A 13119-nucleotide genomic window follows, 5' to 3' on the forward strand; every position below is an offset into this window, starting at 1 on the left:
GACCTGTCCTTTTTTCTCCTCTTTCCTCAAAAAAGAGGGAAGAACCTTTTCCTTTTCAAAGTCTTTTAAATAGAGTCACCATGTCAATCCATTACTTTGAATGAAAGGAGTGATTCTGTTTTATCTCAGCTACGAGTAAAACAAGCAGCTGGAAGCAGCTGGGCTCTTTGTTCTTGTTAGCTATTAAAAATCCTTTCTATTTTACCATAATACTGGGTGTTGGTGTTGTTTGTGTGGGATTAAGTCAGAAATCACTTCTGAAGGAATCTGAACTTTGGGAAAGGGGAGAGGTGAGTGGACTCATTTGTCCACTTCTAAACTATAATTTGCAAAGATATAACCTGAAAAGGCAAATCTTACTGCTTGTGGGTGTGGTTGGGATTTTTATTTGTCATATCCACCTCTCCACCCCCTGCTCCTTTGTAATTAAATCTCTACCTTAATGGATGCACTCAGGCCCTTGATAAAGCTCTGGCCATCCTTAAAATGTACCCCAGAGAGCCCAGGGAGATGAAATGTATTTAAGGAGACTGATAGGGATCTTCCAGGAGTTAGGTGATTCCTCTCAAAGCTTTCAGCTTCCATTCCAGTGCCCATAAGTGGAGCAGTAAGTGCACAAACACAGTTTAATAGCACCACGCAGAGTTTTTGTCAGACAAACCTTGCAGGGAATTATTTGTCTGTGCATTGCATTGACCTGGTTCTCTCTGCCTGAGTCAGTGTGAGGAGGGCTCAGCTGTCCTTCCCACAGTGGAGCAGTGGGGACAGGAACCACAGAGGGACAGGGACGAGCAGCTCTCCTCCACCAGCACATCTGTGTGCAAAACAAACATGCCTCTGTGGCGTGATGAATAATTTCTGACTTCCACCCCATGGGCTTTCCTGTGCTGCCAGGAGCCCTCCAGGAATTTCTGCACACTCCAGGAATTTTGCATGGCAGCTCCAGCAGCTCAGTCTGCAGAGGGGAGGGAGCAAAAACTGCCCACTGTTTACAAGCTCAGTGTGACAATAAATTGAATTACTGCTCCTGAAAGTGTAGTGCAGTCAAGTGGCACTCAGACTTTTCCCAGACATTTAGCTTTGTCACCACATTTCAGGCTTTCTTGGTATGGTCAAAGGTTTGAATAAATTCTTAAAGGCTCCTGCTCCTTCTTACCCACTGAGAGCTGGAATTACTCAGAATCCTCTGCTGTAGCAGGAGGTTTATATGCTTCATGTTTGTAGAGTACCACTGAATTAAAGATTGTGTGGTAAATCAGCTGTCCTGTTGTAGGCTACTTAGCTCAGAGCAGGAGAGGGACAAGAACAAACATCTTTGCCCTCTTGGAGCTTTAATACATAGATCTGTGAAATGGAAAGGAGGCTTGGTCAGGCAAGGAGTTACTTCTGAATTAGGTAATAATACCAAAGAAAATTTGGGAAATGCCATAATTTGCAGGTATTAGATTTCATGTACAGATTTGAACACTTGAACTATGTGCTTTTAGAAGAATGTGCAGAAGGAGGTGGGAACATGAATGAAACTACTTAAAAATTTCCTACCTGTGCAACTTAGCATAATTCTGCTAGACTAAATTCCTTTCTTAATTTCTTTCTAGCCTTCACCAGACCTTTTGAAGACTAATTTCTTTTTCCCTTCATTTCCTCTCATCCTTTTCCTTTCTCCAGGTGGTTTCTTGCAATGTTGTGGGAGATTCTGTGCAATTCCTCGTGGCTGCTGAAGCTCAGTCCTATTTTGTGAAGCTGTCCCCAGTCCACCTGCAGGTAAAGTCTTAAGTGTTTCTCTCTCTTCCCTTCCTTTTGTTTCCCCTCTGGTGCAAGTGATAAATACAGAAATTAAGCTGCCTCTTCAGGAGACTGGGGATAAATAACATGTTGGGTAGACTGCTTGGATATCTAGAACAATTCCCTTTTTTAAGTGGCATGGACTCTCAAAGCTTAATCAACTTCTGCCTCCTTTGAGTGTCACTTTGAAGCTACCTACTCAGAAACTGGTGTCATTCTTCCTGTGCTGAGCCTTAACGTGGAGATTGACCTACAATTTCCTTGCAGGACACCACAACACTCTGCAATAATTCTTTTCCTGTCCACAGCTTCAGCTCTATGTGAAAGACAAAGGAGATGATGTCAAAGTTGAGTGGTTCCTCATTAACACCGATGAAATCAACTTTGAAATCCAGCCAGCAGTGCAGGAGGTCAGTCAGTAAGTTTTATTTGTTGTAATGGTAGAGCAGATGGGTCTCCATCCCCTTGGTCCAAAATGTGGTGTAAAGCATCTCCCATGGATTATCTATCAAACCCCTACACCTCTGAAATCCAGCAACACCTCTCAAGATCACTGAAACAAGTCTGTATTTGACAGACAAATCACTTTGCAAACATCTTTCATCCAAATTCAAGGTGTGAAAAATGTCTGTTGCTAAATATCTTCTCTCTGAACACTTTTAAAATAATTTTAAAAACCCCAGTTGTAGTGGTGTTTTCCAGCAAGGCAATTAAAACATTGCTTCTTCCCTAATTTAAATCAGTTTTGAAATATGGCAGCAATAGATCAGGAATGGCTGTGAAAAATACAGTTATTTAAGGAAATTATGGATGATCTAAAAATATTTTGATGTTTTTGGAATTCCACACGAGCACTGGTTCATTGGGCCATCCCATGCAAGAGTTTCATCTTGACTGGGATTCTCTTCTGTGTTTGACCCTTCACAGTTTTTTATTTTTGTCACAAATGTGGTGGTTTGACTGTTTCCTACAACTGTGAGGGAAGATTTGTTTGTGTTTTTTGAAGTTATTTCCTTGACTGAAGGCATTGTTAAAAAATAATTTTATTGTAGAGCTGCTTCTAGAGACCTGTACTGAGAGGTACAGGTCATACTGTCACATACAGGTCATACTACAGTCATAGTAATTTATTACCACAGCTTTTGTCTGTAAAAATGTGAAGCTCATAAGTAAAGACAGACAAGCCTTTTGAAGTGTGTTTTGATGTAGGTTTTACCATGCACACGTAGCATGGAAATTATGTTCATATGCTGGAGTGGGATGTTGATTGTCCACATTTGAACAGTCATTAACTATTAAATCCTTCCTGACAAACACAGATGACTCTGGTGCAGTCACTGGACTTCCCAATCAGCTTTTTGCTGGGTGCCCAAGTCCAGCTTTGCAGAGTTGCACCTGTTCTGCTTTGCCTGCATTTTTAGAATGAGTTAAGTTCTTTATTCCTCAGAGGGCTTTATTTTCACTTTGAAGTTTGTCTTAGCCCTTATGGAAGAGGAGAGGCAATAAACAAAGGGCTACAACCTGTGAGCAAGCTACACCTGAGAAATTGCTTCAGCTCCTAAACTTCAGTGTCAGCTTTTGTGTCTTGTTTTCTTCCTCTTTCAGCAGCAATACTGTGTGTACAAACAAATACCTCTAATTACTTGTGATTATCTGCACAGTGGTTTTGACATCACACAAGCTGGGTGTAATAACCCATTTTCTCTTGGTAATGGCTGGGTAAACCTGAGCTGTGTTGGGCAACCTGGCTGACTGGTAGGGTTTGGATTTACACAGTTTACATCATGTGCTGGTGTGCCCCAGGCTGGCTGTGGTGGACACCCCTAGCCCAAGTCAAACCCAAAGTGGAACCTGCTGTCTTTATCATTTGGAGGTGGCAGTGAAGACATTATGGTTTGTCTTGTTGAGGGAGTTGTGCTGGAGAGTTCCTCTGCAAAAAAAGGATGGCTAAAAATGAGGCAGAGGTGACAGGAGGCTCTTTAATCAGTCTCCTTTCCAAATAACTATGGAAACAACAGCAAATACCTATGAACAGAAGTCCAGTGGCTGAGGTTGCTGTTGTTACTGTTAAATAACAGATGTCACATTAGGCTGATGGCAAAGCACGTGAGGCAACTGGGATTTTACAATTTAGGTAAGAGCAGGGCAGGGAAATTACCTCCAAAACAATGAAGACTAACCATAATTTATCTGCTTATTTAAGTAACTTAAGTAATGAAATTGCTGTTACTGAGGTTTTAAAAAGCCTAATTTACTGTGATCTTTATTAAAGTGAATGAGTATTATCTGTTTCCTTGGTGGCTGTTTGAGGCAGCAGATTTTTGTGGGACTGGCCAATGCTGTTGTGTGCTTTGAATATGTCATCAAAGGCCAGTTAGGTAAGAAGGCAGTACAACAGGAATTCTGTACACAGCATTCCTGGGATTTTTTGGTGAAACACCCTAAATGTTTCTGTAACACCAGGGTAGCTGGGAAAGGGCTGTTAATCCTGATCTCTGTGACATGTCCTGCAAGGTGCCCATCGGTGAAGTCTCTCAGTGTGGTATCAGATAAGAAAAGATGGATGGGTCCTCTGCTTTTAGGTCAGATCTTTGTCTCCTTCCTCAGTCTTTCCTTTAGAAAAGAAACCTCACTGGGATTTCAGAGCTGTTTGGTTTCAGCCTGGCCTTTCTGGGACAGCTTGATTTAAAAATCTGTGCCCTGTAGGTACCGGAGCAGATAGAAATTCCTGAGGAGCGTGCTGTGAAAAGCAGGAATTCTCCAGGAGCACAGGGAGGGCAGGGGCTGTTCAGCCTCTTCATACACCTTAGAATTAATCATGTGAAGCTACCTGTGTGTACACAAAATCTGTGCTGTGTTCTGACCCCTCAGAGGTTGTGGTACTGAGCACAGATGGCCATGAGATTTTTTTATGGGCAAACTACAACTCTGTCCATACACTGCACTTTTCAGCAAGGTTGAAGACCTCCAGGAGATGCTGTAATATCTTTTTTCATTGCAGCACAGGATTAGTTTCTTCTCAGCTGCTGCAAGCTGGCATAACTCCCATTAAATCAGTGGAATGGTGCAGATCTGCTTATCTGATGACCTGATCTGCTCTCTCAGGAGAGTACAGAGCAGTGCAGAATCTTTAAAACACCATCATAAAATAAAAACTGTTAAAGAAACTTGTGTTTTTGTAACTAACAGCTGTGCCTTCCTAACTCTCAGAACAGCATGAGTTTTTCAGTGTTTAATTCTAGCTTTCCTTTAATGCATAATGAAGAAATTTAAGTAATTCTTTGCACGATCTGTTGTTGGCAAAAGAAACTACGTGTCTCTCTCTGACAAAGGTAATGTTAGATGGCTTTGGTGGTATAGCTATATACCAAAATAATTTTTGCCTCAACTTCTTCTGAGTTTTGAGAAGCCTGGTTGTTTGTTTCCTCATAGGGACAGGCAGCAGGGACATGTGCAATATCTGAAACGCTCAGAGATGTCTTGAAGAACCTCTTCAGCTCAGCTTCTCCATCTGTAGAGTTGAGTGTGAGGCCTGCAGATACAAAGGAGGTTCAGGTAAGGCTCATTCCTTCCAAAATCTTTTTGAGAAGTGTCCTTCTGCTTAGTGCTTTTATTCCATATTCATGGCTCACAGCTGAGTGAGTTTAACAGTGTTCAGTGACAAGAACCACCTGGGACACGTGTTTAGAGCAGCACAGCCCATGGCAGGGGAGGCTTTGTGGTCACACCTCCCCTGTGGCTCCAAAAGATATGCCAATTAAAGGCATACCTTTAATTGGTCATCTAGAGCAGGTTTAGAACAAATGAAAAGAAATAGCCACTTTTAGGCTTTGTTTTGTCTTACCATCATATTCAGGCCTAATTGAACACCCTTTTTTCCTTGTTTTGACCACTCTCTCAGTTAGAAAATATTCTCAGCTATGTGTTTATTTTATACATGTCTGAAGTCATCTCTGGAAGGTCCGTGTTGCTGTTCCAGCCCAGCTCACCTCTGCTTCCCTGTGCCAGCACGGCACAAGGGTTTGGTGCTGGCACATGCACAGTGCCCCTTGTCCTGGTTGCCTTTTGCAGAATGTACAGAGCACGAGCCTCCTCCCTCAGGGCACGAGTCCTCCCAAGCCTCCCAGGGCTCACGACCTGAAGCTGCTGGTGAGGAACATCGTGGTGGAGCCGGGAGATCTCCGTGCTGCAGGTACCCAGCCCAGGGTCAGGGGTGGCTCTGTGTGGTGGGAAAATCCCTCCTCCAACCCGTGCTTCCAAAGAAAGGCTCAGTATTCTTCTGTTGTTCGGTCTCAAGGCAGTTTATTGCAAGTTATCTAAAAGATTTTCTTCTGGGGCTGCTGTGGTTTGCTCACAGCTCAGGCAGAGGCACACACACACCCTGACATCCTCTCTGACTCCTGACTGCTTCTTCTCCCCGCCCAGGGCTGCTGCTGTCTTTTATATGGTACATTACGTGTTAAATGTTTACAGTTTTTCCCCAATGCCTATTACCTATATTAAATGGTGCTTTTTTACTCTAAACCAATCTGTGAGTGCCAACATCACCAAGAACATGGAGGTAAGGAAGGAGAAAGAGGGAGGACAGGGCAGGCCCAAATCCCTCCATCTTAAAACCTCTGACCCCCATGTACAAAACCAAAACCCCCCTGTACAGCACTCAAAAATTCTTCCCTTTACTTTGTAACTACTTCTACTATAACATCTAAACTTTTGTGACTTCTTTTCCTTCCTGCAAGGTAATTTAGGTAAGAGCAGGGCAGGGAAATTACCTCCAAAACAATGAAGACTAACCATAATTTATCTGCTTATTTAAGTAACTTAAGTAATGAAATTGCTGTTACTGAGGTTTTAAAAAGCCTAATTTACTGTGATCTTTATTAAAGTGAATGAGTATTATCTGTTTCCTTGGTGGCTGTTTGAGGCAGCAGATTTTTGTAGGACTGGCCAGTGCTGTTGTGTGTTTTGAATATGTCATCAAAGGCCAGTTAGGTAAGAAGGCAGTACAACAGGAATTCTGTACACAGCATTCCTGGTAAATAATTCCATGGCTCAAACCCAAAATCACAGCTGTTTCCAGCTGCCTGCCAGGGTCTCAAATGCTTCTGACCTGGGCCCAGAACATCCAAAAATGTCTGAGGGACATTTTGAGTTCTGACACCTCTCCAGGCAGGCCTGGGCTTGGGTTTTTTTATTTCCTTTCAGGTGAGGTGATGGTGGAAGTTCTGCGTTACAGCCTGCTCTTAAAAGAAGGTTTAAGAAGTTGCTGTATTCTGAGAAAGAGAATTCATAGATTCACAGAATATTTTGGGCTGGAAGGGACATTAAAGCTCATCTCATTCCACCCCCTGCCATGGGCAGCGACACCTTCCACTGTCCCAGGCTGCTCAAAGCCCCATCCAGCCTGGCCTTGAGCATTCCCAAGGATGGGGCAGCCACAGCTGCTCTGGGCAACCTCTTAGCACTGCTGACTAAATGTAAATTTTAGATTATTAGAGTATTTAAACATCTTGTTCTTCCTATACAGAAATCCATCATTGCTGAAAACAAATTGAAATGACCACACGTATAAAGCTGGCTGATTATTTTCTGGCTTCTAGTTTTAATTTCTAAAAGTTCTCACTTTAGCTGTACCCGAGATGAGGGGCTCAAATCCAAGTCTCCATTAGCTGCTGGCAATGACATTGGCTTGATTCAATGTTACCTTATTTTTCTTTACTTTAGAGTGATTTGCAGATGTATCTCAAACTCTCCTCCTGTATTACAAACTCCTGAAAGATTATTTTTTTTGTTGTCAGGGTCATTTTCCCCTAATGAAGTGCCTTTGCAGGTAAAGAAAGAAGGTGCCTCTTGCAAGTGGAGAATGAAGCCAAAAAAGAGGTCACTGCCTAGTGAATTTAGTGTTGGGTTTGGAAAGCAGCACCAGGCCTGTCTTGCAAGTGCTCAGACTAGATTGAGGCACAGCTCAGATTCACTCAGCAGAAATACAGATTGGAGGCTGTTTATGGCCACTAAACAATTCTGTAACAATATTTTTAATGGAAGCTTGAGGCTGCTAAATTGGGCAAGACAGTAATTTTAGATAAATATATCCTACTTGCTGTTCTCAGGTTTTTTTTTTCAGTTAGAGGTAATAGTTTTCTGCCCTAGAGTCTTGCATAATGTTGCTTTGCTCATCCTGGTTGGAAGTGATCCCCCTAAAAATCTCTGCAGAGCTTTTTTGAAAAAAAAAAAAAAAAACAACAAAAAAATCAAATTATTTTAAAAGCAATTCTGGAACTCTTGGCTGTGAAATGTCCTTTGTCAATAAAATATGCTGGCAACTGCTACCCAGTTGAGTGGAAAGTGTCCCAGCCCATGGCAGGGGGTTTGGAATGAAATGATCTTTAGGATCCCTTCCAACCCAAACCATTCTATGATTTATTACTACTCTGCAATTTTGTAGTGCAGACTAAACTTTCCAAAAGATTGGGTCATTTTGCCTTGCTTTAAAAGTCATGAGATGAGATGAGATGAGATGAGATGAGATATCTTTGTGTGCATACAGTGCATAGAACAGAAGATTCACCTTCTGAAAATCACTGCACCTTCCCAAAAAAAGAGAGGAAAAAGAGACAATTTGTGTGCTCTGATCTGGGAACACAGATGTTGGGAGGCAAAATCTCCATTTACCATTCTAACAGGAGATGGAGGGAATTTTGCAACTCCTGAAGTGTAAATATTTGGAACTGAGGATGAGAAATAAAACTTCATAATGGGGTTTAACTGGTGCACTTGAAATCCAGTGGGAATCCTGCACAGCTGGAAGGGTGCTGGCTTCTGGGCATAACCTGCTGACTTTTAATTAATATTCCCTTCGCTTTTCCTGGCCTTCCTTTGCAATAATGAATTATCCTGTTGGAATCCAGGCTCCATGGGACTGTGCAGTATTTCAGGGGGCTGGGGAGGGGCAGCTTGTCCATGCTGATGAAACCATGGCTGGTTGGTGGATGCTGACAGGGTTTGTAGTGTTGGAATTTGTGGGTATTGATGATTTTGAGATTGTAGAAAGTTTATGGTTTTTTGTTTTGTTGTTAAAGAAGAAGTTATAGTTTGTTTGTGTTGTTTTTAAGGTTGTTTATTTTTGTTTATTTATAATAAGTTTTGTTGTTTTGTTGTAGGTTTGTTTTGTAGGGTAGTGTGTGGAGTTTTGTTTTTTAGTGGGATGGTATAAATATTATATATTAGAAATTATGTGTATTATATTTATAATAATGTGTTAATATTTATTATTTATGTTGAATAGTGTGTTTTTAGTTTAAATTAATAGAAAAATGTTAATATTATTAAGAATATGGAGGTAAGGAAGAAGAAGGAGGAAGAATAGGATTAGGCTTATTTTTTTTTATTTTAGAACTTTTGACTCTTTTGTATAAAGTAACACCCCCCTGTACAGGTATTAAAACTTTTTTGTATAATATTAAAAAATTTTACTCTCTAATTTGTGATTACTTTTATTATATTATCTAACTTTCTGTGACTGCTTGTTTTACTTTTAAAGTTGGTAATTTATTCTATGGTTTAAATTTAAGATTACAGCTGTTTTCAGCTGTTTGCTAGGGTCTAAAATGCTTTTGACTAAGGCTTGGAACTTTTGAAAATGTCTAAAAAACATTTTAAGTTCCAACATTGTAGGAGCTCTGGCTCTCCTGTAGATATCTTAGTTCAGCAGAACTGGTCCCTGATTATGGGCTGTGCCTGTTTTTATCTCCTTGGTTTGTTCATGTAAACAAAGGTCACCCCAGATTTTGTACTGCATGCTCCACAGGGAATCACTTAGGGCAGAAGTGATTCCTGCTGCTAAGGAAAAAGCAGTTAATGGTTTAAAGCAGGGTGTCCAGGGCAGAAAAGCTGCACTGCCCTGTTGGTGTGTGGCTCAGGTGTAGCTCCAGGCTGGGGACAGGGCAGCAGGAGCAGGCTCAGGGACACTTGGCTGGGGGAGCAGAAGCCAGCCCAGCTCCATGAGCTCAGGCTCAGCCCCTGTGAAAGCAGCTCAGCTGCCTCCTCTGGGGTCAGCTTGGATCCCAAATAAGCTGTGTGCACACAGTGCTTGTCTCCTCTAATCACCTTGCCAGGCCCAGGCTGCCTCTGTGGCTGAGATTGGGCTGATCCAGAGCCCAGAGCATCCCCAGAGAGCAGCTGAGAGCTGCTCATAGCAAATAATAGCAAATACAAACCCAGATCCTTCTGGAGAACTGGGGGCAGCATCTTTTGTTTGCTTCACACACAGTCGGTACTGAGCTTTTGTTGCTTTCCGTGATGTGTTGGAAGTCTGGGTTTAAATTAATTCTGATGCTGTGAAAGCCATATTAAAGAAACTCTTAAAAGAGGAACACATCAGGCAAACTATTTCCCCTTGGAGCAGCAGTTGAACTAATCTTAATATGCCAATTTGCAACAATATCAAATTCCAAGATCAAGGCTGAGATAAGTCTGCAGCAGTGCTTTAAAACTTGTTAAAAACCACAGTGCACAAACCACTGTGAATTAGCACTGCTGTCATCAGTCACTTGCCAGCAGAAAAAGCTTATTTTCATGTTCAGATAAACCACTGTGACTGTGGCCAGGAGGAACTTAGAAAACTTCTGGTGCCTTTTAAAGCAGCTTGTAAACAACTTTACTCCCTCCGTGCCTCACACCCACAACATCACCTGCTCACTCTTTGTCTCCCCATCTTTTTGGATCCTTTTATGCCTGCATTTTATTGCTTCATGGCAGGATTTAAATTGGGCTGTCATGTTTCACAGTGTGTGGGGTAGTTCTTAAGACAGCAGTGATGCAATAGTGACCTTTGCCATGAATGTCCTCGGTGTACAAACCAGGGGAAGGCATTTATTCTGTGGGAGGGTGAGAAAGAGTCTGTAAAAGTCTGTTCAGAAGTGCAGTGTGCAAGGAAAGGAGTTTCTTTGCAGTGAGTGGCCTCTTGGTGACAGAGCATGAATAACTGGCTACTGATTTTTCTTGCCCTTACAGGCAGCACAGACCTTGTGTGTATAGTTCAGTTGAATGACCCTATGCAGAAGTTTTCCAGCTCTGTAGCCAAAAATGCTGCACATCCCTTTTGGAAGGAAGAGTTTATCTTGTAAGTAACTTACCTACTGAGAATACTTTTACACTAAAGCACCTTTTTTTTTTTTTTTTCTTTTTTTTCTTGAACTGTGTAAGAGAAGAATGACATTTGAAATAGGTCCATCCCTGGCCTTTCTCTGGGTGGCCTCAGAGAAATCTGGAGCTGGTGGGGACTTCAGGAGATCCAATTACCTGAAGATATGAGATACAGGATATTCATGGATATGAGATACAGGTCTCCACATGTTCCATGATACATGATTCTAGTACATGGCAGCAGTCACAGGCATAATAAATCATCTCATGCTTTCCTACAGTGCCAGAAAAGAAGTGTTAACAAGGTTTTGAAGTCACTTTACTGTGAAATCTGCATTTGAGGGAATCTAATGTCTCTCCATTCCCTCCCCTGAGTGGAAAAACAAAGGTGCAGAAACAATTGAGCATCTAAAAGAATGGTGGCCATGACTAAAAAGGGGACTTAAAACTTAACTAGATTTTCTTTCTCCTGTAGAACAAAAAAGGGACTTTCAGGCAGCCTACACAGTATTCTGTGATTCACACAGCTGCTGTAAATAAGGTCAAAAGTGAGCAGTTCTAAAACTATTTTTATTTTCACTTTCTAACAGCAGAGCAAAAATGGCTCCTGAGGTGCACGAGTTTAGGAAAGGGGGGACTCACTGATGAAGTTTGTTTTCTGAAATATCACCAAGTGCTTCAGCCAGTAGCTCTGTGATTCAGTTCAGCCATCTGTTGGTGGAACAGCACCAGGCTTGCAGAGCACACAAGTTCCCAGCAGTTTGGGACAGGAAATTTGTAAAAATAATACCCTTTGCCAACTGAAAGGGCTGAGAGAGGGCAGGCAGGATGTGATTAAATTGACTGGAATTTGGCCTTGACACTAGGAATAATGCTGGGGTTTCCACACTGCTTTTCAGAAGTGCATGAGGTAAGCTTGGGGGCTTTTACAGATAAATGATGAGGATTTTGGCAGGGGTTTTTGAACTTCTTTCAAGTTCCCACACACAGACCTCTGCACTTTCTTTCTTCAGAGCCAAAAATATCCTCCACTCTGAACACCACTGACCATGTCAGACTCTGCTTTAGGTTCATGGCAGAGCAGCAGCAGTGCCATCAAGGTCCTCTTTTCCAAGTTTTGGGGTGCAGGAAGGGTGGGAATGGCAGGGAAAAATTTAAAATCTGCTGCATAGATGATGTGCCACGGCATCTAATGGTGTTGGGGTGTCTGCAGCCAGGATCTCAGCATCCTGAAAAATAAAATGCATGTTTGCATGCCCTTAGGGTTTTTGGCAGAATGCCTGCTGAGAAGGGTATAAAATAAAGTTTTACTGGAGGGTTCCTCAGTAGGTACCCAGTTTCACTGTGTCAGTCAGAGGGAAGGTTTTGTATCTGTTGTCTGGTCCATCTTAGGAAGTGCCATATGTAATTCTGAAACCTGGGTTTTGGCACACACAAAAACTCCTCCTGTTGGCTTGCAGCATCCTTGAGTCTTGTTTTGGAAAAGTGATACTGACTCCTCTCATTTAAGGCTGTAACTACTTCTGTTTTCTTGCATCTGTCCTGTTTTTGCAGGACGCTTTTCCTGCTATGACAGGGATCTTGATTGAGCCTGTTCCAGCATCTTGACTTACAAATTTGATCCTGCCAGGAGGAACAAAGCTTTTTGGTGTTATGGTGTAGCAGTCAGGCTTGGAACCATCTTCAGCGTGGAGGGCAGTGTTTGTCAGCTCCTGGGGAGAAGAAAAGATTCTGAAATTCAACAAATTGAACCTGTGCAAAAGTGAGGGAGGGACCCAGGCCATGGCTTTTTACTGTGATTTCTTTAGTCACTCTTACCCCCCTGCAAGGTGCAGTGCTTGGCTTGGAGAGGGCTGAGAAAAGCTGGGAAAAAGGGAAAACCTACATGGGAAGGAAAACCTGCTGTGGCTGCAAAGACCTAACGTGGTTTTGTTTCCTTCACAGTGAACTAAGTGCCAAATCAAAAGCATTGCAACTGCAAATAGTGGAAGATGGAAAGTTGGATAGTAAGTATTTTAAGATTTTAACATTTATTTTGTATTTATTTTTATTTTGTATCTTAATATTTATTTTACGTGATCAGTGTGTGAGCTTTGTTGAGTGTTGGCAGAAGTCCCTTTTTATTTCTGGATGGCCACAGAAACTCTGAGATCCATCAATAGTCATGGGTGGCAGGAGAATATCCTGACC

General features: G+C 42.0%; 1 protein-coding gene across 2 annotated transcripts in view; it reads left to right on the forward strand.

The window, feature by feature from the left end:
* Positions 1 to 13119, forward strand: part of C2CD2 (C2 calcium dependent domain containing 2) — a 40013-nt gene that overhangs the window by 9667 nt on the left and 17227 nt on the right. For both annotated transcript variants that reach the window (XM_030283719.4, XM_002187274.6), the window contains exons 3-8: positions 1669 to 1764; positions 2094 to 2195; positions 5218 to 5340; positions 5857 to 5977; positions 10798 to 10906; positions 12874 to 12935. In XM_030283719.4, the coding sequence (XP_030139579.4) occupies positions 1669 to 1764; positions 2094 to 2195; positions 5218 to 5340; positions 5857 to 5977; positions 10798 to 10906; positions 12874 to 12935 (613 nt within the window). The remainder of the gene's footprint in view (positions 1 to 1668; positions 1765 to 2093; positions 2196 to 5217; positions 5341 to 5856; positions 5978 to 10797; positions 10907 to 12873; positions 12936 to 13119) is intronic.

This window comes from Taeniopygia guttata, chromosome 1 (assembly GCF_048771995.1).
Source record: "Taeniopygia guttata chromosome 1, bTaeGut7.mat, whole genome shotgun sequence".
NCBI classification, from domain to species: Eukaryota; Metazoa; Chordata; class Aves; order Passeriformes; family Estrildidae; genus Taeniopygia; species Taeniopygia guttata.